Source organism: Boleophthalmus pectinirostris, unplaced genomic scaffold, assembly GCF_026225935.1.
Source record: "Boleophthalmus pectinirostris isolate CB_2022bp ecotype Guang Dong unplaced genomic scaffold, ASM2622593v1 HiC_scaffold_22, whole genome shotgun sequence".
Taxonomy (NCBI): domain Eukaryota; kingdom Metazoa; phylum Chordata; class Actinopteri; order Gobiiformes; family Gobiidae; genus Boleophthalmus; species Boleophthalmus pectinirostris.
In genome coordinates this window covers 9,100,238-9,123,830 of record NW_026571190.1, presented here as the reverse complement: position 1 = coordinate 9,123,830, position 23,593 = coordinate 9,100,238, and the positions used below count along the sequence as shown (strand labels likewise).

The following is a 23,593-nucleotide window of genomic DNA, read 5'->3' as shown; positions in this document are numbered from 1 at the left end:
GGTAGTTTTCAAGTTAACAGCTACGTTTGACCTATAGTTCGCTAGAGATTGGTACCTGGAGGGCTGAAATCATCCAAATGATTCTAGTGAAGGGGTATGGAGTTTAAAAACACAGTGAAGCATGTGTTGACTGTTTTCCATTCAAAAGAAGAACTCTAAATATGCAGGATTTATGTGTTAAACATCTTTGAATGGGACAAAACACAACTCCAGGTATGTTTGTGATGATAACAGATCAGAAAATAGCGTTATATGGGCCCTCTACCATATATGTTGAGTACAATTAAGATACAAAATGAAGTCAAATTAATATTGAGAATAATATAAAAAACTGTTCAAGTAGAGTGAGCAAAAGTGGTATTCAGAAAGTGCCAGTCTTGTAAACATTCTATTCCAAATATTTATTCAGCTGGTTAATTATTAGCACAAAACAAGTTACATCACAAAGAACTATCAACTCAACTTATTTAGAAATGATTGATTTGTGCCCACAGGACCAAACGACCGCATCTCTGTTAGAATGCGGTCAACTCATGAGGTCAGAGGGCACGATCTCATTACGTGTTAAGAGCTGTGCAGACAAGCACACAGAGATATTACTGTCTGTACATGACGCACGCTCCAGCCAAAACCTCTCTAGTGACTAATCATGTTGTCATTAAACTTATTAGATATACAGGGATAATAACCATATGAGGTGAAGGTATTTGTTTGTGCTACTGCTTAAAAACACTTCCTAAAATCAAAATTGAACAGGGCAGCTATTTCATAAGAATTTTTTCAATAATCACAATCAAGTACAGAGGAATGGACTCAGATAGGTAGGGTTGTCTAAGTATAGAAAAGTAGATACTAATTGATAGTAAAACTAGTATCGAAACTAGTTTTATCATCACAGTTATGGCATGATTAAATGCTCGTGTTTGCAGAAAACAACGTATGAACATGTTTTATAACTTCCACGTCACTCCCCCTTCACAACACAGTGAGCGTGCATTCCACTCATGAAAGTACTGGTCAGGTTTGTGCAGCTGTTGTGTACAGTTTTGTATTATGGATGAATTGTAAAACCTGTTCAGGCATCTTTTTGATGAGGGAACAATGTTATAACATGGTGCTCAAATAAATCAATTGTACATAATACCCACTCTATAAGTGAAGAATAGTTCAGCATTAACTATCATTACCAAAGGAGTGAAAGTGCTTCTGTCACTAGGCAAACTGGCAAACCCTGCCGTGACATGTTTATTATTGTAGAACAGACAAACTGCACCTATGAGATTTTTGTAGGTGGATTCTTAAAGGTATTGTGCAGCTCACGTGCATGCACTGACAGTTACACTTTAGAGCAATGAGAAAAGTGAAAATATCCTGTACACTCTTGACCCCAGAGTAACAGGAGCTGTAAACATGGGTGGGGAGAGGCGGCAAAAATCACACTATTTAAGACAGTATAAGAATACTGTTTTTTTTTTTGTTTTCCTTTCTACTATGTTATAACATTGTTCTCTCATCAAAAACATGCCTGAAAAGGTTTTAGATCTCATCCATGACCATGCATGTTTGAGAATTTTACCAATCTCTCCCGGGCACTATTCGAACCCTCCTTATGGTTAGCTGCAAGATTTTATCCAAAGCTCCGCCCACAACCCTATGTCACTCATGCTCCCACATTCTCCTTAAACATCCAAAAGCAGGACACGACAACTTGACAAACCTGTTACAATGTGCAGTAGTTTAATTCAAGAGATTAGCAGGATGCAGGGTGATTGTGCTCCGATAGCACTCTGAACAGAGAGCAAAGGGAGGGGAGAGTCGAAAACGAAAGTGAAACTTATAAATAATATTAATATTGAATTAGTCTTATATAGCGCACTTCCAGACGCTTGCTTTACAACTTGGTGTATCATTCATTCATTCATTCCATACCTGATGGTGGTAAATTATTATTGTAGCCACAGCTGCCCTGGGGCAGACTGACAAAGCTGCCAACCTGCACCATCGGTCCTTCCGACCACCACCAACACTCATGCACACACCACTTTCATATTTGGCAATGTGGTTAAAGTGTTTTGCCACACAACAGTTTTTGCGACTGATCTGATGGGATCAGACTTTGACAAGGAGGTCTAGCCACACGCTAGAGATTAGTGCATTATTTTCAATGAATTTAGCATTTTCAAAACAATAAAAGGAAACCTGGTAATCTAAATATGTTACGTGCTAGCAGTTAATACCCTATAGAAGTCAAATACTCCCTCTTTAAAACTATATTATCTTATCTTATATTATCTTATATTAAGTAGAGAGTAAAACTGTTCGGTGAAAGTACTATATCTAATCAGGCATACTGTTTTGTAAGTAAATATTGTACAGACCTATCTATAATCCACCAGCGCAGTAACTGCTTGTATGTGTTGACAGGGGGCATTCTGGGGCCTGATGGTGGGCCTGGTGGTGGGCGTGTGTCGGATGGTGTTGGAGTTTGCGTTCCCTCCTCTCAGGTGTGGGTTGGAGGACTCTGCTCCGTCCGTGCTCAGAGACGTGCACTACCTCCACTTCGCCATCCTCCTGTGTGGCCTCACCGCGGGGGTCGTGGTGGTGGTGTCTCTGGTGACTCCGCCCCCCAGCCAGGAACAGGTGTGCCAACCATTACAGTATCTCAAAGCTATGTTTGTGCAGGTGGAAACGCATCAACTGGTAACTGCCTGTGTGTCCTTTAGGTTTTGTCATTTGATTCCATTGTATATTTTTGTTAATTTATGTAAGAATGTACAATTTTAGCTTGGTGATTTTGTAGAGAAATAAAACTTTTATACCTATACTTTATACTGTAGGATTTTTATTTTTAAACTTTAGATTATATTTAGATATTGTTGCTTCTAAAACCTGGTAGAATGAATTAAAATTGTAGTAAAAAACTACTGCCATTGATCATTTGGGTCACAGGGATTGGCCACATATGCCTCAGTTTGTAAACTACATACATTACAACAAATAGGAACCAAACAACATACAAGATACAAGACAGACATTACGACTGAAGATTACATACAAATAGGGACAAAGATGATGGGTTGGTGACAGTTTGAACCTTATATGTGTGTGTCTGTGTGTGTCTGTCTGTGTGCATATGTGTGCGTGTCTGTGCGTGTGTGTAGGTGTGTGTATGCGTGTGTGTGTGTGCATATGCGTGCGTGTGTGTGCGTGTAGAGTAAATTCTTATATTTTCATTCATCTGTGCATACTTTGGCAAAATATCTTAATGTTTTGTCATGAGACATCAGCATTGTGGGTGCTAGTGAGGGCATTGTTGGGCTCTGTACATGTGCGTTCTTGTCTATTACTTAAGCTGGCTTTGATGATTTTATCCCTAGATTTGAGTTGTGCTATATAAATGCAATTCAGAGTTTACAAAAGTGTGTCAGATATATCAGTTGATATACTGGGTAGATAATTGCACTTCTTGCACTTAAATCTGCAGTCAGGTCATTTGTTTGGACTAAAGACTAAAGTTTCATTTGAGCACTTTTGTGTGAAGAGGACACTGCACAAAATGTGATTACAGCTTTAACAGTTGGTACTACAGAACAAGGTTGTGCATGACTTCCTACTATAAATTCATTCATATTAGATAAATTGGGTTAAATAATCACAATTTGCCCAAAATATTAGCCCTAAAAATCTGCAGATCTTATCGACCATTGGTTTCTCTTCATCTGGAGAGAAACCAATGGACAATAACAATCGTCAAGAGCTATAAAAGAAAAAAACAGTCAAAAATCTGTTCGTATCTAATCAAAATGCCAGGTTGAGATGGTTTAAAGATATTCTGATGAGAGAAACGAAATGTTATGAAAGATAAGGTAAAGACAATGCAGCTAGTTACATACGTCATAAGTGAGATCTGTAGAGAGACCCATAAGATTTACGACTGCAGTAAAATGCCACCAGGGATTTGTTGTGGAAATCTCACATGGAAACAACTGAGAGGAAAAGTCCATATGTTCCCACTGTGTATGTAGAACTCTTCCATTCTTGAATAGTGTATTTACCATGGTTTTGTGTTTTCAATGTTTTAACTTCTCTTGCCATTACGTAGGGCCCCATTGTTGGCACAGCTGTGTTTTATCAATAGAAACACAACACACTGTGATAATAGCTGGATTTTCTCTGTTTTACCTCCATACAAGGTAACAGTTTCATCCATGTATATTTATATCCAGGAAAAAACAGTTTAGAAGCTTACAAAGTTTGGAATTGTTTTTAATTAAGGCAAATGGATTTGTATGATCCATAAAAGAACTTACAATGGACGCTATTGTAACTATAATACTTATACTTAGACTCACAAACTGATGTCACTCATGCGATGACTTGGGTTAAGCTCCAGACAATAAAGAACTGCAGTTAAACCCAATGGGAGTGGAGATGGTATTTGTTGAGTATTAGTTCCTTTTGAAGCTTAGTCACTGCTGTTTATTTTTAAAAGGAGCAAAAATAAAATATACAGTATAAGGGAACAACAGATTCAGTATATCTCCCGTGGTATTGTGAAAGGTCCTATATTACGCAGAACTGACTGAGCTTTTCGTCATTTTATAATGCTACAAAACAACATTATAACATGGATCAAAATGGCCCTGTGCCCTTTAAGAGTCACACGTAAGGCTGTGAAATTTTGATTGCAATTGTTGCTATGATATATTACAAAAAATTAATAATATAATTGAATCTGTTTTCAATAATAATGGTGTATAAAATAATGTGTTTTTCTTCATAATCAAATAACCTTAACACAAGTGAAAGTCCAGTCCAAACTTGGCTTCATGTAAATACTGCATACTGTATACAGGCAGTACATTGAGTTGCTTTGTGTATAACTCAGCTCAGGTTACCACATACCACTGGGCTGTATCTTTGTGAGATGGAAACTCAGTCCCTAAGCCAGTTTCCTGTTTCACAAACTGGTTTGAAGTGAGTTCTGTCTGTCCTGTTTACTTAGAGGAACAAAGTCATTAGAGGGCGGTGCAGAGATAGAAGGACATACACTTAAATAATGTCAGTAACCTCAGGGGTGGGGACTGACTGCATCTTTTCATATCCCAACATCTTCCATCTACAGATATGTTTACTTTTTTATTTGATGTAATTAATCATTGACAATCGATCACAGTCGCTCAGCTGGTGTTTGTCCACTGACCTTGACATAAACAGAAATTAAGCAGTCAGACCCACTGAACTACAGGTTGGTGGTGTGATTCCAGATCCCAAAGATGAATGCTGATGTTATATCCTTGGTAAGACACTTAACTCACCTCTCCCTCAGTGTCTGTGTACACTGGTATGTGAATGGGTGAGTGGTTCCTTCATGTACAGTGCGTAGGTAAAGGCTTGAAGCTGGAAATGCGCTATATAGAAATTTGTGTCTGTAATCATGGGCCAGTATCAGGAAATTTGTCCTCTCCGTTTGACCCATCCTTCCTCCAGTGCATGAAGGTTGGGTTGGGGAGCACAGTGCAGCTAGCCAGGCTGGCGCCACCTAGTGCTTCCACTCAGTTTCATTTCTCTCCAGCAACTAGGTCAGGAATCAAAATACAATAGATGGTTCGCAAAAACCCCGGAAGTGCAAGTTTAGGCAAAGATTCATATATTCAGTGTTGTCAACGATTCCCGAGATCAAGCATTTAAAGTCGGAACAAAGAAAATGTTTGGTGAATTTCATTAAGGGGAAAGACGTTATTGCCCTTCTTCCTACGGGATTTGGGAAAAGCTTAATATACCAGTTAGCCCTGTTAGTGTTGCTTTACATACCTGACGACCAAATAGCAGTGATTGGTTAAATAATAAAAAGTACCTGCCGTCGAGGGAACGAATTCCAACACTGTGAGGTCAGACAGTTTCTACGAAGTGAAACAAAGTGAAACCAGCTGATGAATCAGGCTACAGTGCAGCGCCCAGAGAAGCTCAAAATAAACAATCACTCTAATAACTTTAATATAATATTTCTATAGCAACTTTTAAACACTTGTTGAATGTTGCTTTGCATTAATATTATACTGCCTACACATAAAAATATAACTGCATCACATGCACCTCAAAGGATTTGGGAAATTAAGAAGATTTTTTTCTCCTTTATTCTAGTTGTTCAATTTGACCTGGTGGACCATCACAGAGCCCCCACCCAGAGACATTCCCTTGCAGAAAGTGTCCTCTGTCAGCCACCGTAGCTCTCAAGGTAAGAATCTGGATACGTTTCCCTTTCACTTCCTTGATTCCTTTCTTTTACAGTGTTTATTTTAGTTTTCATGTTTTCAGTATTTAAAGTAGGACGAGTTGAAAAGACATATTTTATTGTGAAAAGTTGGTCTAATGCTGTGTTTCCTGTGTGTTGTCCAGAGCCAGTGAGGCGGGGCCCATGTGGTCTGGGGCCCACTTCGTGCATGGGGAGAGGCTCTGAACAGGCCCCGGCCCCCAGAGTGCCCAGTGTGAAAGAAAGCGTCTTCTGGTCCCGCTTCTGCTGTGCTAATGCTATCCTCCTGGTTAGCGTTAACATATTTCTCTACGCTTACTTCGCCTGACGACAAGGAAAAATCTGTTTGTAGTTTGAAATGTGCAGATTATATTTAGACTTAGACTAACTTTATTGATCCACAAGGGAAATTACTTAGAAAACAAGGGAAATTACTTGCGATGTATACAGTTTTTTATACAGTTTTTTTTTCCACATGTTCATACTGAGACTGGCAGTACAGACATTTTAGTTGAATAATTTATTGAATACAGTTTTTGAAGTAAATACTTTTTGAATTTATTAATCAAAAAAGGGATGAAAGTAGACTATGGAGGACCACTAAGTCTCTTACTATTTAAAAAAAATAAAATAAAAAGAACCTGTATTGCCAGAGCCTTAACCTTCAGACAGAGGATACATACAAGTTTGTCTCAGTTTATGGACAGGCCTCGCGTGAAAGCTCAGAACCTCCAGAATTCCCTCACTGAGCTGTAGAGGCTGCACTAGCACTGAGCATTGATTGCCTGCAGATGCCGGGGTTTAGATAGAAACCATTCAGATCAGAGAGAGGCGTTTTAGGTTTAAACCAACTGGATTTCAGCACTGAAACTGGCAACTGAAATAAGACTCATGATTTCTGATTGAATCATCTTCTAAAATACCAAATTACAACTTTAACAATATGCCCAATGTTTTTGAAATTAAAAACAAAACTGAATTATAACTCTTATTGATTGAGAGAGATATAATTATTGTTAAGAAAAAGAGAGAGAGACTTTTTGTTTATTTGTTGTACGTGTTTTTGTCCGAATGTCACATGTTAGGATACTTAGCCTGGACAGAGAGAGAAAGAGAGAGAATAAACAGAGAGGAAGAGAGAGAGACAGCAGGGTAGAGAGAGAAAAAACTGTATCTCCAACAGGAAATACATGCCTGCCAAAAAAGGAAAAAAGAAAAACTTGCCTGCTACACCCAAAAAGAGCAAAAACAACAGTGGACTGCATTGACATGCATCGAGTCTTAATCAGAGCGCACATTCCTGATAGTTCCGGAACCCAGACTAATACAGGAGATATGACTTTAATAGGAGTGTCCTTGTTTAATGAGCAAATACTTTGACCTAGTTTTTCTGACATGAATTATTATCCAGTGTGTACTGTGCCCTTAAGCTAGTCTTGAGGCTACTTTCCAAAAAGACATTATAGATTAAAGTTTAGGGATTTAAGACTGCACTGGGAATTCTCTGTGATATTACACATTCACGCAATACACAAATATGAGTGAAAATAATGTCTTTGTGGGTTTAAAAGTATTCTAAAGACATTTTAGTAAGCAGCTACTGTCTCATAATACGTAACTGATGTATTTCTCAAGCTCAAATATTTGAACATCTAATACAAATAGTACGTCACTTTCTTTTTTGAATACAAGATAGATCCTGAGGGAAATTGCAGTGGTCTGTTGCTCACAAAACATCAAGACAGTGTAAATAGATTATCGTAAATGTGCTTGTAATTATTGTAATTCTGGCCACAACAATTTAAGGCACCATTTTCATAACAACTGTATTGCACTTAATATTAATTGATGAATTCTTATGCTTTTCAATTTACCAATAACAATTATATTGCTGATTTATTCTTAACTACAAATGTATTGGACATGGCTAAGTTATAATTTGGTGTTTTGGTTCAAGACAGTTATCTAATCAGAAAGCAGAATGAGTCTCACAGGATGACAGAATGATCTCTTTTTTGGGTTGTCAGGTTCAATGCTGAAATCCTGTTGGTTTAAACCTAAAATGTCTCTCTCTGATCTAAACTGGTCACTACCCACAATTCAATTTTCTTACTGTAAAAGAAAGTTATTAGAATTGTCATTATGCACATTACTATGCCCCAACAAATGCTCTTTTTTATAAAATTAAATACATTAAAATGACATGATCTTGTTGATCTCAATACTGCAATTGTGATGTTTAAGGCACATAATAATATTCTCACTCACTGTATCCAAGAGATGTTCAAACCCAGAGTGAGCACAATCTGAGAGGATTGGGCCTCTTTCAGAAGGCTAATGTGAGGACTTGCCTGAAAAGTCGATATGTGATCTGTGGAACAGTCTGGATGAAACATTAAAAGACTCTAAAACAATTTACACATCAAAACATTTTCAAGACCAGAATTATAGGGAAATATAGAGAAATACAATAAATCATGTAGCTGATCTTATAGATCTTACAAATTAACTGTAACCATCAAATATACAAAGTGTCTGTGTATGTGTATTTATATACCTACAGGTATGAATACTAACTTGTACATGGATCAGTGTGTGTGTGTGTGTGTGTGTGCGCGTGTGTGTGCGTGCATGCGAGTGTAAATGAACATTGACGTGTATGGGATTGTGTGTCTGTGTGTGTGTATGAGATTTGTCTTTTTTCTGTAAATAGTTCTGCTGTCTTGTGTCCTGTTCTATATGGGTTAGGCAAAATAAGTGTTAAAACCTTGCTTAAACTTTCTGTAAATAGTTTAAATGCTGTTCTATATGTTAATTGGGTTAGGCAAAATAAGTGTTAAAACCTCGCTTAAACCCCTTCGATCTATAGAATAACTTTAGTGCAATGCAAATCATTGCAATATGATTAATGATCATGTTAATTGACCGAAGAAAAATTAACTAATTAACCTAAACTCCAGAACCTGCAGCCAATCATGAATCAGTGTTAATGCAGCCTCTAATGCTGCTGTATATGCTGTCCATGCACTAACAATCTCTACAAATCTATACAAATTAAAGCCCTGGCAACCTGTGTTCACCTGTGATTGTATTACCTGTAGTTTTAAAACTGTAAGAGTGCAGGCTACATACGGTTCCTTTAAAAGTATTCTGTCAACACCTCATTGCTTTAGACAGGAGTTCCCAAACCTTCAGGTTAGGAATGGCCTTGCAACCAACCTGGCACCCATATATATACATGTATAAATTTAAAGAGTTTAAAGAGGGTGGATTATGCAAAACTTTTCTTTTTTAGTTTTTTACCATGTTTTGAAGTTGTTCCCTCATGTAGATGTCATCCATGCATGTTTGAGTATTTTACTGATCTATCCCGGGCTCTAATCATACCTTTCCTATGGTTAGCTGTAAGATTCTGTCCAAGGCTCCACCCCCAGCCCTACTATGCTCCTAACCGACAATCCTCCGTAAATACATAAAATCATGATACAAAACAACTTCACAAACCTGATGCGATGTGCAGTAGTTTCATTAGAAGGATGCACACCGATTGTGTTGTGATCACGCTCTGAAGGGGGAGTAAGCAAGTGAAGGGAGACTCAAAAACAAAAGTGAAACTCATTAAATATGATAATAGTTGTTCTCAGCAAATATACATTTTCAAAAGAATAAAAAGTAAGATGGTGATCTAAATATATTATGTGTTAACAGTTCAGTAAAATACCCTCTCTTTGATATTATTTATTGTAGTGCTTTATTGTGTTAATTTAAAAATCAATGTTTTCAATGTAAATTAATTATACTAAGTTAAGTAACAGGTAAAACTATAATAAACAGTTAAGGGCTACATAAGAAAATACTAACTTTCTTTTTTAACTCTGACATCTGCAGACAGTCAGATCAGATGGCACTTTCTCATAGTGTTGTAAAATGTGGAGCAGCCCTTTTTGGCAGCAGCAATAGTTTTCCATTTGCAGTGTCAGTGTTTGGGATGTTCAATGCTCCCTCTTGAAATCTTGGAATATTCATATCTACTTGTGTAGTCTACTCATTCCTGTTGTTTGGTATGCTTTGGAAATACAAGTTTTTCTTCTTTTTTAAGTACAAATATTACACCACATTCCCTAAATTCCAGATAAGGCGTTCCAGATGTTATCAATTGAAAAACATCTGGCCTGCAGTTTAGGAAATACACACCCTGTTTTCATTGTTTTTGTGATAAAAAAAAAGTAAAAAGTATAATTTTGTTTTTTGGGATTTGTATATGAGATTAATTAGACTGTGTTATTCTACTGCATGTACATGATTATGTATTACCTGATTTCTGAATGTAACTGCTGTTGTATTTGAAATATGTAATCCCCCATACTGGCCTCCTTCAAATTTTCATTATTGCATATATTTTTGTGATTAGCTGTTAAAGAAATATGTCACTGACTAATTATTTGATTTAAAACATTTATTGAGAACATTGCTTTCTATTCTTGAACTCTGAACTCTGGTGATTGGATACAGTAGGTTCAAACTATAAGTTGGGATTCAGATCACATGGATAATAATAATAATATTCAAAAATTCTAATAATACTTACAAAACAATATGTTACACCTTTAGTGTTGAGTCTGAAAGAGTGTTTACCATTAAATACTGCATACATAATTGCATACTAGAGGAGAAATACTACAAAATGCCAGCAAAAAGCAGCATAGGATATTTTGAAAAGGATTTACTAACTACAAATACAGGACATGAACTTTGAATGAATTATGATCAGATTTGAGTAGTTACAATTTCCTTTAGTAGTTTTAATCAAATTGGACTTCTCATTTTATTTTTTCTGACCATACTTTTACTCCTACTTGACTAAAAATTGTGAGTCTACAATTAGCAAAAGCTTTATGTTCACTATATTAAATAATTTGAACATTTGTTTTTCTTGTATCACTGTAGTAGACTCAATCAAATTTTGGTGTGTCCTTTGAAAATACCAGACAATACCATGTGTTGTCCTTCTAATTATATTCACTTCTATTATAAATCTGAGATTGTAGTAACAATATACTTACTTGAGTACAGTTCATGGCTACTCTACCCACCTTTGAATATGATATGAAGCTATAATAATAACTTGAAGTCTTAAAGCTGATATGAGTCAGTTGTAGAGTGGTTGGACATATTGTGGAGGAAAGATGCCCACTCGGCCTCGGCAGCGCCCCCTCCAGGTCAGGTGACTAGAGCAGTCGAGCAACTGTATGATGTCTCCTCTCTGGAAGTGCAGACAGGCACTGTGGGCAGGGCTGTAGTCACACAGGGCCTGGGCCACTCGGGCGTTCTGTGCACACAACACACATTGAGCAGAGCTGAGGTTCAGAGGATAACGACATTCTATAGACCTGTGCTATTGTCATGTGATGGTTAAAAAGTCTGATTGTCAAACCCTAAGAAAATCCTCTGAAGCTCTCACTAGTCCTGTGTTTTTAATACATTATCATTATAATATTATCATATTATTACATTATAAGAAAAAAAGGTGTAAATACCAACTGTGGACTGAGTTTGGCCTTTTGTATTTTGTGGTTATCCTCTTGTGCTTTTTCTGATTCAGTCATTATATAACTATTTGAATTATATAACTGTGTCAAATAATTATCCAATTTATTTTCTCCACGATATACCTGCCAGTCCCTCAAGGCACACTGAAAATCAAATGACATGGGTAACTGACATAAGTGTGATTTATGTTTCTTGCACCGCTCCTTCAGATATGATTTACTATTTTCTCCTTTTCATCTATCCTTTAAATAATATATCATCAGAAATCAAGTATTTTTAGTCTTTCAAATTCAAATTTCTCTTACTTTAGTAGTTTCGCCCAATACGTTTTTTCTCTTATGTAATTTATTGGACTATTTATACATCTACTAGAGTAATATTATTTAGAAGTAACGGAACTTTTATTTGAGTAAGGATTAAGGCCTCTCACGATAATTACTATATCGATTCATTCAATATACTGTATGTTAAATGTAACAATCATTTTGATTCATATTTGTATTTGGGTACTTTGGTCTTAGTACCAGTGTGAAACTTTTTGTAATTTTTCTGTTCTAGGATTAGATTTGAGCTGTAGAGGATTGAATAAATAACTTGTCTGGCTCATTATAGATACAATCTAAGTACTTAAGTGTTTCATTCTGCCATTTATTTATTGCAGTCTATATTATACAATTATAATAGTCTTAGGGTTATTGTGTCAGTGGCATAAAATGGTTTAAGTATTATCATTTATCGTCTATATTTTCTTCAGCATTATATGTTCTTGTGACAGATCTAGTACTTCATCTTGAAACCTCCCTGCTCCTACCTCCATCAGCGGCTTTAGAGGCTGTGGCGATGACCCTCTCTCTGTATGGGATAGTCGGGATGGAGGCCGGGAGGGGCAAAGGGACTCCTGGGAGCCGCTCCTGTACGGGTTGGGGGGGTTTGGGTGACTGGGGGGGCAGTGTGTGTGGGAGTTTTGTCCACAGGGGGGCACTATGTGAGCGGGTGGGTCTTTGAGCAGGACGGGCTTCTCCATGGAAATACTGTGCGTTCTGTAGAAATCCAGCAAGCGGTTCAGAGAGCAGAAGGACTCATCCCAAATGCAGTACTGACCCCCTCCTTCAAGAACGCGGAAGTGCTCCACACGGTCACCATAACTACACAAACAGAGCATATGATATAGATATATAATTCTATTCTACTGAAAATATTATTTAGACTTATTTAAAACTATTATTTAGAGCTGAAAATCACATTCTATTGTCCAAAGAAAGTGTGTTTTAGTATTATGACAACGCCAATCCTTAATAACTCATTTGAAAGTTAATAGTAACAAAACTAAAATAAAAGTTTATTTTCCCAGTTTGTATAGACACTTTCCCTATTCAAACTATGACATGTTCTGTCTGAGTCACTGGTGTCTTCTTATGGACTAAATCTCCTATGTCAACATAGGAACAAACAGCGCTGAATAAAGACCAGAGCAACTGTTCAATAACACGTCTCCCACGGCAACATGTTTTTACAGTCCAACATGACTGTTATAGGAAATATGGTTTGACACAAGACAATTAGTCACACTAAAATGCAATTCTCATAATGGTTTAAAAACAATAATATGATTATAAAATGATTAACCCATGAACCAATCTTAATGCTTTTTAAGACGTTAATACAATTCCACTTCACTTAAATTTTTGTTTACAAATTTTAAAGGGTTTATACTTTATACTAAAGATTGGCATACTAGGAGCATATTTGAAGCCAAATATTAGGAATAGGACATTTATTTACAGTGAAAATTGCTAAATAAAAATACTAGGATCGTTTAGAGTGGAACACTTTAAGACCATGAGGATTAGTAGTAGGATTGCGGTGGCTAGCAGGTTAGCTATGTCCATCTAACATTTCAGCACATTTTCAAGACAAGTAAAACAACTATGTTTTGTTAGAGATCCAGAAAGACAGGACATCTGCAGTAATACTGTGGGATAGAAGACCTTGTGTAATCTAGATCAGTGCCAATAATTGTTTATACTTTTAACTTCATTTGATCAGATTCTGCATTTTTCTCTCTCTCTTTTGTATGTCATGTAAAAAATGTGCTCAACGTGTTTGCTGAGTTGCTCTTGTTTACAAATGTTTGCAAAACTTTCTCTGGTCAGCTTTCTATCCTAAACTACATTTTTCACCAAATTCAAAAAAACATTTTCTAACTTCTTCCCTTTGTTAGTTGTTATTAGCTTTGACTGCAAAACTCACTTGCTTATAAAAACACAATGAAAAATTAAAAAGGAGAACTTTGGACCACTGCAAACCTGTTTTAAGACTGTAAAAATCCGGTACAGCGCTTTATTGGCTAACATGCTGCCAATTCCCTATAGCTATCTTTTCACATAACGCCAATAACAAAACCCATTCATAATTACTAGCCATATGTGGTACCTCTATGCCTGTTGTGTGGCTTATACAATGCATGTTTTTAATTAATAGACACGTTGCGTAATGTCCCAGGATTGTTGAACGCATCACATTTAGCCTCTGTGATTGCTAATGTCCCATTAGAATAGTGTGACCCAAATTAAACTCTTAACACACGTGTCGGGATTTCAATACAACGGCCTCTTACGAAACATTTTAAAATAGTCCACTTCTCCTCATTCTGCCATGACATTGACACAATTAGAGATTTGAGAGATTATGTAACAGGTGAGGAGATATTTAGATATGCAACTGATATTGTATCCTCATATTAGACAAATGGGCTAAAATTAAAAACAGTAATATGAATGTTATGGAATTGGTTAAAAATGATTCCCAAACATGGTCTCAGTTCTGCTTTTAAACTAAATAAGAGAAGATTAAAAATAAATGAATTTAGACAATGTATTTCACCCAGTTTAGCTTTCAGAATGCATTTTGTGTAAGTGTTATATCTGTATGTCCCCAACTACTTGCTAAGTAACTATTTTGAGTAACTACTTTGAGAAAGAATTTTGAGAAGCTATTCAAGTAAATGCAACTGTTTCAACATCTGCTTTATAATTAAAAATTGTGTAATTGGAAGGGCAAAGCATAAAATAATGCACAAAATTGAGTTTATTCAGTAGAAGTCCTTACAAATGAGACAAATTAAATTGAGTCTGAAGGAGCGGTGTAAGCAATACAAATTTTCAAATAATTTTATATTGTCAACATAAAGTTTGTGTCATTTGTAGACTAAATAAGACTTCATTACAAATATTACTCAAATAAGATGCTGCTAGAAAAGTACTTACTCAAATAAACGTAACTGACAACTACCTACCTTTGGCAATGTCTGATTTATAATTTGAAGTGGTTCTACTTTGAATATAGTATAACTGGAGGACAAACGTTCAATTTATGTAATACTGTTAACTTAAAGTTTTTGTCACTTGTAGAATTATTCACAGTGGGAAGAGTAAACACAACTTTTACTCAAGCAGGAGTACTGTTACTTCAATAAAAAATATTTAAAGTAGGAGTAAAAGGATGTTGTCTGAAAACTACTTTGACAAGTACATAAAAACGAACAAGAGTACTTGCATAAATATAACTAACCACAGTACTACCCAATAATATCCAATAATATTCTAGAATTAAAAAAGGTCTCTAATGATCCAAACATCAGTGTGCTAAAGGGACGTACCTGACTGAAAGTGAGAATTCGCCAGGGGCCGACTCACTCTCTCGCACCAGAAACACTCCTGTATCCTGCCACCGGAGGCGCTGTTCTGCTTCCATACGTGTGATGCTGCCTGCGAACCAGCTGGACAGTACAAACAGTACATGAGATGAGTACTACGTGTGTACTATTACCAGCACTATTATTAATCATGACCATGAACTACAGGTTACACAGCTAAAAATAACACGCTTATACCAACTTAGAGGCGTGGAATGTAAACAATTAAATACGCTCTTGTTAGTGTAATTGTAATTATAGCTACATTCAAAAACATAGGAGTTACCGAGTACAGCCCAACTCCTAATTGACGTAATGCACGGTTTTCTCACGAGTCACAGCTCTGTTTGCTTCTTTCAATCTTTACAAACATACAGAACAGCGTCGCCTGCTCTGATTGGCCAGAGATCAGAGAATAAATGTGTTGTAAAGGGTAGGATGATACCAAAAGTGGAGTGCGGGTCCAAAGGTTGCTCACAAAACAAACATAAAAAGAAACTTAAGTTTGAAATTAACCTTACAGAAGATTAGTTAGTTAGTTAGTTTAAATGTATTGCTTTATATTAGTATTACACCTACAGACATAATTATTGATTAACAATCTAAGGAATTAACCCTCACTCTTTCCTCGGGGTTACATAGACCCGAAGAAATTTTTTTTCCGCCTTTTCTCGCCTGGTGAGAAAATAAATTTTTGGGTCTGACTGACCCGCCCCAAGACAGCAGGAAGGGAAAAAAAATGTCTTCAGGTCTATGTGACCCCGAGGAGTGTGTGAGGGTTAAAAAAACAAAAAACAAAAACATATTCTATTAAATGTAGTGTAAATTATTATTTGGGGACTCCTTGGAATCTTTGAATAAATAGGGGAGCCGTGGCAAAAAAAATACTTTGGAAATGGCTGATTAAGACGATAAATGTCATTTTAAACATTAAATAATAGTACTTTCTTTTATATTATTATGTGGTTTTATATGTGTATGATTCCTCAGGGGTCCAGGTCCATAGTGGTTCATGGGAATAGTCTAGTGCTCTTATACTTGTTCTGATATGACTCTAGATTATTCTAAAGCTATTCAGGAAAGGTTTATTTCTGCAAGATTGAAGAGACTTTTTAGGTATTAATATTTCTAATGAGTATCTAGTTTCGATATTAGTTTTAGCAGGGGAGGTCCTAGGCATAGCCTCTCCACAGATCTGTAACAGTGGGTGATGGCGTCACCTGCTTGTCTCCATGGGAATAGACAATAGACACGCTTAATGTCACACTGTAGAGCAATAACACCATCATGGAGAAAATCATGTGATGATCACTCCAACAGAAATGTTTCACAATAACCTTTAAAAAGAAAATCATGAATAAAACAGTATACTGCTGTCCCATGGAAAAAAAATGTGCTGTTGCAACACATTTATTTTATTTGAGATATTGTTTGTCTTTTTTTTTTTTTCATTTATACTATTATTAAAGTATTTGGCCTCACTACATGTACTTGTAATTGAATACAATTTCATCATGTAACTGTATATTTGCTCAAGTAAATATACAAATGTTCTGTATTTGAATTGATTGTCTTTGTGTCTGTTTAGTTGTGAAATTAGAGTGAACTCTGGACAGTAATCAAATCTATTGCTTCAATTACATAATGAGGTCCAACAAAAAGCAGAGGAGATTCACCTTGGACCAAACATGAGTCCTCTGATTACATAATAGAGTTTTTTTTGTCTGTGAAGATAGATTAGAAGTTACAAACAGTTAAAGGGATAATACCCATTTTCTCAAGACCACTGTGAGACTACAGTGTACTATTTGGCTTTAGCTTTATTATCAGCTGTGGACTAGTAAATAATGCTGGTGTGTTGTTAGCATGCTAGTTGTTAAAATTCTGCTTTAGCTCCTGGAAGATGTGAAGCACTCTTACAATAATTAGGATGCTAGGAATGCGTTAGGAAACTGAGGAACCCTCGAAAACTGTTTAAAATGAACAAATTCTGTTTTATATGTTTAAGAATAAATTTGTGTTTATTCGTTTTGGTCACTTTAAAAGGCACAAACTAAATTCTGTAGTGACATAAAAATGTACTGGATGTATTATCAAAATTCTATTGTTACCTGATTTTTATTGTGACATGAAAACCAAAACTAAACTTGAATTATTTGCAGTGTTACGTTATTCCAAGTATCCTAATTATTCACCGCAAAGAGTTTATAAGCACTTTTCACAACTCTAAGAGACCAGAGCAGTTTACCATCACAGTAAAGCTAAACAACTAGAATGCTAACAGCAGTCATCACTCTCATTTTCACTCTTAAGTGCTGCTTTTACAATATTAATTATTAATAATGACATGACAAAAAAATCAAGTACTGTACCAGGCTTTTTAAGACTCAGAAATAGCAAAGGATCATGGTCTATATAGTTACGGTTTTCTTACGGGTGTGGGAGTAGGGAGATGTAGTTTTCTGGCACGTATCCTCTCTTGCCTTGGACCTCTGCTGTGAACCATGACTCATCCTCCATATCTGTCACCTATAACAAATGCATTTTAGATTACACAATGGCTGCATTTAGTCCCATCATTATTATAAGAAGTATTTATAAACATGACAAACTAAACCGCTGTGAAATCTGATCACACAAAGCAATAAATTGTCAAGATCAACATTCGTTTAAAGGTGCAATATGTCATTTTTCAGGTAAAGGATCTGCCACATGCTTGTCTCCATGGAGATTAGGGCTGTAATTAATCGCAATGAAACTGAAAAATTAGTTTGAATGGACACAATTCACAAACTGCAAATGGTGAGAAAGTACCACAGTTTCCTCCATAAAACAACAAAATATCCAGTGTTTCGCTTAATTTACAAAAGCTGCTAACCCTGTAGTTTGGAGATTTAAGACATCTATTAGTTTGTCAGTTTGTCTGTATTCTTCTAGACATGTTTAAAATGTAAACTTTGAACAGAGTCCTATTATTATGGCAAAGCATGTCAGAAAAATCACAATAAGATATTTTTTCCCAAATTGTTCAGCCCCGATGGAGAAACAATAACTTTACAATGTTCCACAATAGAGCATTACGTTTATCTTGAAAAACAAGAGGTTATTATTGTGGGGGGGGGCGACACTACTCAGACCTGGCCTGGAAGTCTCACCTGCTGAAGATATAACACTATGGGTTTTAAAAAATACATTTAGATTATGTTATCAGGATGATTACAAACCATCAGTTGGAGGTATCTATTTTTGAATATCATCTCTGTATCCAAGTACACCACAAAACCTGCAGATTAAGAGGATTAAAAGCTGTGACTTCATGTGAAAACCTATAAAAACAAAAATCTTTAAAATAGGGCTGCATAATATGAGAAATTGTTGCGATATTCAATAACTATGTTTTGTATTGCATTAACGATATTAGACTAAACCAAGACCAACCCAAGTCTAATAGTCTAATGTAGGACTTAATATGAGAAAAAAAAAACACAGTAAAATCTGTCCCTTTGTCCTTTCCAAAACAGTACATTTCTGTAAAATAGAAATTAGAAATGTAAGTGTCCTTGCGATACATGATTTTCTTTCAGTATCAATTATTGTCAGACAATATTGCAAGATATTGTTTTTTTTTGTTGTTTTTTGCTATTATACTAATTGATATTCAACACTACTATCAAAACTACTTGTAGAAGTAACAGTACTAAAAAAAGTCACATTCACAGAGCAGAAATAAACCTTTCCTGAATAGCTGTAGAATGATCTTGAGCTGTTAATAAGACCACACAGATTAGTATACACCCATAGACCACTATGGAATTTACTTTAGATATACATACATAGATATAAAACCACATGGTAAGATAATAGAAAGTACTATTATTTAATTTGAAAAACACATTCCATTGTCTAAATAAAGAATAAAATGTTTTTTGTTATCATCATCAAGTTTGTATTATAGTATTATGACAACACTAGCCCTACTTAAAAGTTGTAATCTTTTCTCTCTCATTTAGAATAATCCATACTTACCTTGACTACCTCCCCCTTGTTGAAACTGACTTCGTCCGGTTGTGCTGCGAAATATGTGAACAGCGCTACTGCCTCCATGTTGTCCCACTGTAGTTTTGATCAGACTGTCAGATTGTCAGCCTGAGAGGTGGGATAAAAATGTGTGTATGAGATGTGTGTGTGTGTGTGTGTGTGTGTGTGTGTGTGTGTGTGTGTGTGTGTGTGTGTGTGTGTGTGTGTGTGTGTGTGTGTGTGGGAGGGAGGGGCTGGGTCATTGACATTTTTGCTCGTTAGTTAATGAGAAGTGTGTGGGGTGCGTGGCGTGTGTCTCTCCCCGGGCGCTTCCATGTGACCGTGGTAGAGGAGGAAGAGGAGAGGAGATGGAGGGAGGAACACGTGGGCGGCCATCTTTAGATAACAGGCCGAAACACAGCGGGGTTTAAATGAAGAATCGCCTGGGAAATCAAAAACGGGACAGCGACAATAGGACCAGGAATAGAAGGAAAGAAGTAGAATGGGCACAGGTTAGATCAAGGCGTGTTAATGGGAAATATTAAAGGTGCACTGTGGAACTTTTCTGTTGTCTTCATGGAGATGTTATTGCGTAGCCTTGAACCTTCAGCAGTATGGCATTAAAATTATCTAGGTGAAAAATGTAATAAATGCAAGATCAGATTTATGTGTAGACAAGCTGTTAGTCACATCATTCTGAAAAGGAAGTGACAATGGGGGCACTTCCGGCTCCATCGACATCACCCCTCTCTCTGTAACTGCTGCTGTCAGGTTCCTCATTTTGGTCTTAAAATGTTCGTTTTATGAGCTCTACATGATCCTAGCCTAGGCTTCATTTGGCTGGAGCCGAATGCTGTGGGTGACTTCACCTTAGTCCACTTCTTTTATACAGTCTCTGCTCCTGCTATGCTCCTTTAAATAAATCTGATATATATGTAATAAAATAAGTATATGTAGAATATTAAAAGATTAGCACAGCCCAAAGTAGAGCTTCACTATGTAACGTTTGGATGGGAGGGGGCTTGTTTGCTGAAGTGTCTTGCCTATAGGCACAATGGCAGTATCCACATGAACAGCATGAGCCAAAGTTGAAAAGTTGGTTCTGGAGGAAAAAAAAAAATCTTAATAGTTTTTAATATCAAACCCTTTATAAAAGAGACAAGGTGGCAAAATGCCCTCACAGACAGCAATAATGCGCAGAATCTATTTCACCTCATAAACCTTTGCATTTGTTGAACAAAAAACAATCATTAAAAACGTGTTTTTAATGATTCAAATAATCAGCAAATTCACAAAATAGACATGTGTCAGTGTGTGATGATAAATCCACTTTAAATAATGGAAGTATGACTAAAGCCCTGCTCTGACTGGTGGATGTATGTATGTGGTAATTATGTTATGTAAAGATGTTTTCTGACGCGGTTTACTCAGGTGTTCATGGGCACTAATAAGAGTGCTGTTATGCAACACTATTGTTCACTTGATTTTTCACAACAATCTGATCTGTTAACAATAGACATGAGTGGGATTTATTTTGTCACAATTATAGAATTTCAGAAAAGCTGTGATACGCTTTTATGTGTTCACAAAATGTTTTTCCATTTTCCTTTGGACAAATGTACTGTGGTAATGAAATACGTAGTACTAGTTTTAAAATAAATAGTGGACAATTCTGGTTTTACTGAGGTACGTGTAAATAACATATCAACATAATATAATCTTTTATTTCGATAGTCTGTGGATACAGCGTACATTAAAACTGCAAAACAAACAGCTCGTCATGTAATGCTTACTTATCCAATCTGTAAGGAATATTTGTTTCTCAAAAGATTTGAGTCTGTCCCAAATTACACGCTTTTACTGACAAGAGGATTGGCTGTAGACATCTCCATTAAAAAGACTCAAGATGATCACTGTCTGTGGTTACATGCACACCAAAATCTGATGATTTTTTTAACCTTTAACATGGAACTAAATGATGGTCAAAAATCCATGTCATTTAAAAATATATACTAGTGCAGGGTTCTCCTACCTTTTTCCTCCAGTGAGCTACCTTTACAAAACAAAAATGCCAGAGAGCTACTCACTTTAGAAGCAGCAAAATATTGAGCTGTTTATAAAAAAGAGTGTGAGCCTTTGGGTACAGTTAGATGCCTATGAAACATAAACCACTGTCCATTTATTAGTGCAAAAAGAGCTTCAGAATTATACATTTACAATAGTGATAGGCATGTAATTAACCATGTAATTATTATTATTTAAAAAAAAAAAAAAAAAAAAAGTATTTGCCTCTATTCCCCTCTACCTTCTTATGTACTTATTTATTCTTCTTCTTCTTCTTATTTTAATGCTACACAAACCACACCATAACCGTACCATAATTCACATTTATTTAAAACACCATTATCCAAAATAGATCTCATACACAAATACATCTTGGCACATGCAGCAATACAGTAGAAATCCCCATGTTATATTTTACTATTCAACATATATAGTCCATATCAAATCCTGTTAGTAAATCCTTAGTAACAGTCCACTATGACCTCCTGTCCCTCTGCTGTACCCTGGTGTGAGTGGATGTCCCGTGCTGTCAGAATGTCCTGCAGTAAAGACAAAGGAGAATTCTGGACATGATCACTGCTTTGGCTCAGAACACTTAACTTCTGCTCCAAATTTAAACATCTCAGCACTTCCTGTACGTTTACCATTTCTGTATCCTTCAAATCCCCCATTAGCGTTCTAATCTCCTGCCCCCAACCCCAAATTGGAAGACTGCATTTAACTGTGCATTCTGATTTTTTCAACGTTTCATGAAGATTTATAAGTAACTGGCAAGCTTTTAGTCCCACCGGTCTATCGCAGTCGTACAGTCCGCTTAAAAGTGTAGAAATGACCCCTTGTTCAACTAATTTACTTAACAAATCTTCTACATTTGTTCTGGAATTTTGAGAGGAAAAGTTATACATTGGTTGAGGAATCGCGGCGTAAGGGTGCGAAGGTTGTGTGTGGTGACCTGCCAGCGTGGAATCTATTAGCAGTTTGGTCAGCTCCAGTGTGTGAACTTTGACCTCCCAGTCCAGGTCGGAGCTGCCCCGAAAAAGGATGGAGGGAATTGAGGACATCAGGAGAGCGGGAGAGGAGGAGGAGGAAGACGAGAACCAGGAGATGAAGAATTGAACCACAGCTCTTCTAGAGAAGCCTTCAGTGTCTTCACAGAGAATGCTCAGCAGTTTGCTCACTATGTCCGTCTGTAAACAGAAATGTGGACTTAGTTTAGCAGTAATTTACACTGTAACTTAAAGATGCACTAAGGAATATTTCTAATAGAGGGTCCATCACATGCTCATCTTCATAAAAATGTTATTATTTTTCCTGGAATGTTCGAAAGTATGGCATCTATCTCCATGGAGACAAACAAGGGAAGCCACCAGGCCAAGTTACCAGTCAGATCTGTGGTGAGGTGACCCCACTCACAGAATACATGCTTTATTTTTTAGGAATTAATACCATTAATTGAATAAATACAAAATTTCAATGAACCATTCAAGATTAATGAATATGTAGCACTCACTCACAATATTTCAAGATACTGGAACAGATTTATGTAATAAGAAAAGAAAAAAAACTTGTTATGCTTATGTAGATGGTTCTGTTGTATAGTTACTTGTGGACTTACAAAACATGTTTAGATCTGGTTTGCGGTCTTGTACTTTTAAGATTCTGTGCCAGATTTTTTCATCTTTAAGTTGTGGAAAACAGAATTCATTTTAAACTTGTTAATAAGGTCAGGAGAGTCAGAAGAACTATATGTGAATGCTTACTTTTAATCACAAACCATTTTTGAAAGACATTTCTGATTTAAAGAAAAAGTCATGTGGTTGTGTAATGTAAAAGGCAATATGTAAAATACAGCACTACTCACCACTATAATATTTTTTGCAACTTTTTCTAACATTATTTCAAGCACTAGTTCAAACAAAGTCAAACCAAAGGACTAAAATGAGGCTAATGACTACCAAACTTTTCAGTAAACCACCCGAGACCCCACTGGAAAATTCTTGCCGTAATTTTGAGCT

At 36.3% G+C, this 23,593-nt stretch overlaps 2 protein-coding genes across 3 annotated transcripts in view; one reads left to right on the top strand and one right to left on the bottom strand.

Annotated features, from left to right (window-relative positions):
• The window catches only part of slc5a10 (solute carrier family 5 member 10), a 34,604-nt gene extending 26,898 nt beyond the window's left edge, over positions 1 to 7,706 (top strand). Inside the window, exons 12-14 of one of the 2 annotated variants that reach the window (XM_020932967.2) lie at positions 2,425 to 2,640; positions 6,145 to 6,238; positions 6,400 to 7,706. In XM_020932967.2, coding sequence (XP_020788626.2) covers positions 2,425 to 2,640; positions 6,145 to 6,238; positions 6,400 to 6,581 — 492 coding nt within the window. In that variant the 3' untranslated portion in view covers positions 6,582 to 7,706. Of the gene's footprint in view, positions 1 to 2,424; positions 2,641 to 6,144; positions 6,255 to 6,399 lie in introns of both variants that reach the window. The other variant, XM_055157759.1, reaches the window with a different exon arrangement.
• Positions 7,707 to 11,386: 3,680 nt separating this feature from the next.
• On the bottom strand, positions 11,387 to 19,615 carry LOC110167565 (GRB2-related adapter protein-like). Its single transcript, XM_055158382.1, has 5 exons — positions 19,524 to 19,615; positions 17,932 to 18,026; positions 15,462 to 15,581; positions 12,615 to 12,948; positions 11,387 to 11,582 (listed from the first exon to the last, which is right to left on the bottom strand). The coding sequence occupies exons 1-5, from the start codon at positions 19,599 to 19,601 to the stop codon at positions 11,403 to 11,405; spliced, it is 807 nt and encodes a 268-aa protein (XP_055014357.1). The 5' UTR covers positions 19,602 to 19,615; the 3' UTR covers positions 11,387 to 11,402.
• Between the last annotated feature and the right edge of the window lie 3,978 nt (positions 19,616 to 23,593).

Coding starts and splice junctions, on each gene's coding strand:
- LOC110167565 (XM_055158382.1), bottom strand. CDS start 19,601: ATGGAGGCAGTAGCGCTGTTCACATATTTCGCAGCACAACCGGACGAA. Junction 15,582..17,931: donor ATCTCCCTACTCCCACACCC/GTAAGAAAACCG, acceptor TGTACTGTCCAG/CTGGTTCGCAGGCAGCATCA. Junction 12,949..15,461: donor GAATTCTCACTTTCAGTCAG/GTACGTCCCTTT, acceptor CTGTTTGTGTAG/TTATGGTGACCGTGTGGAGC.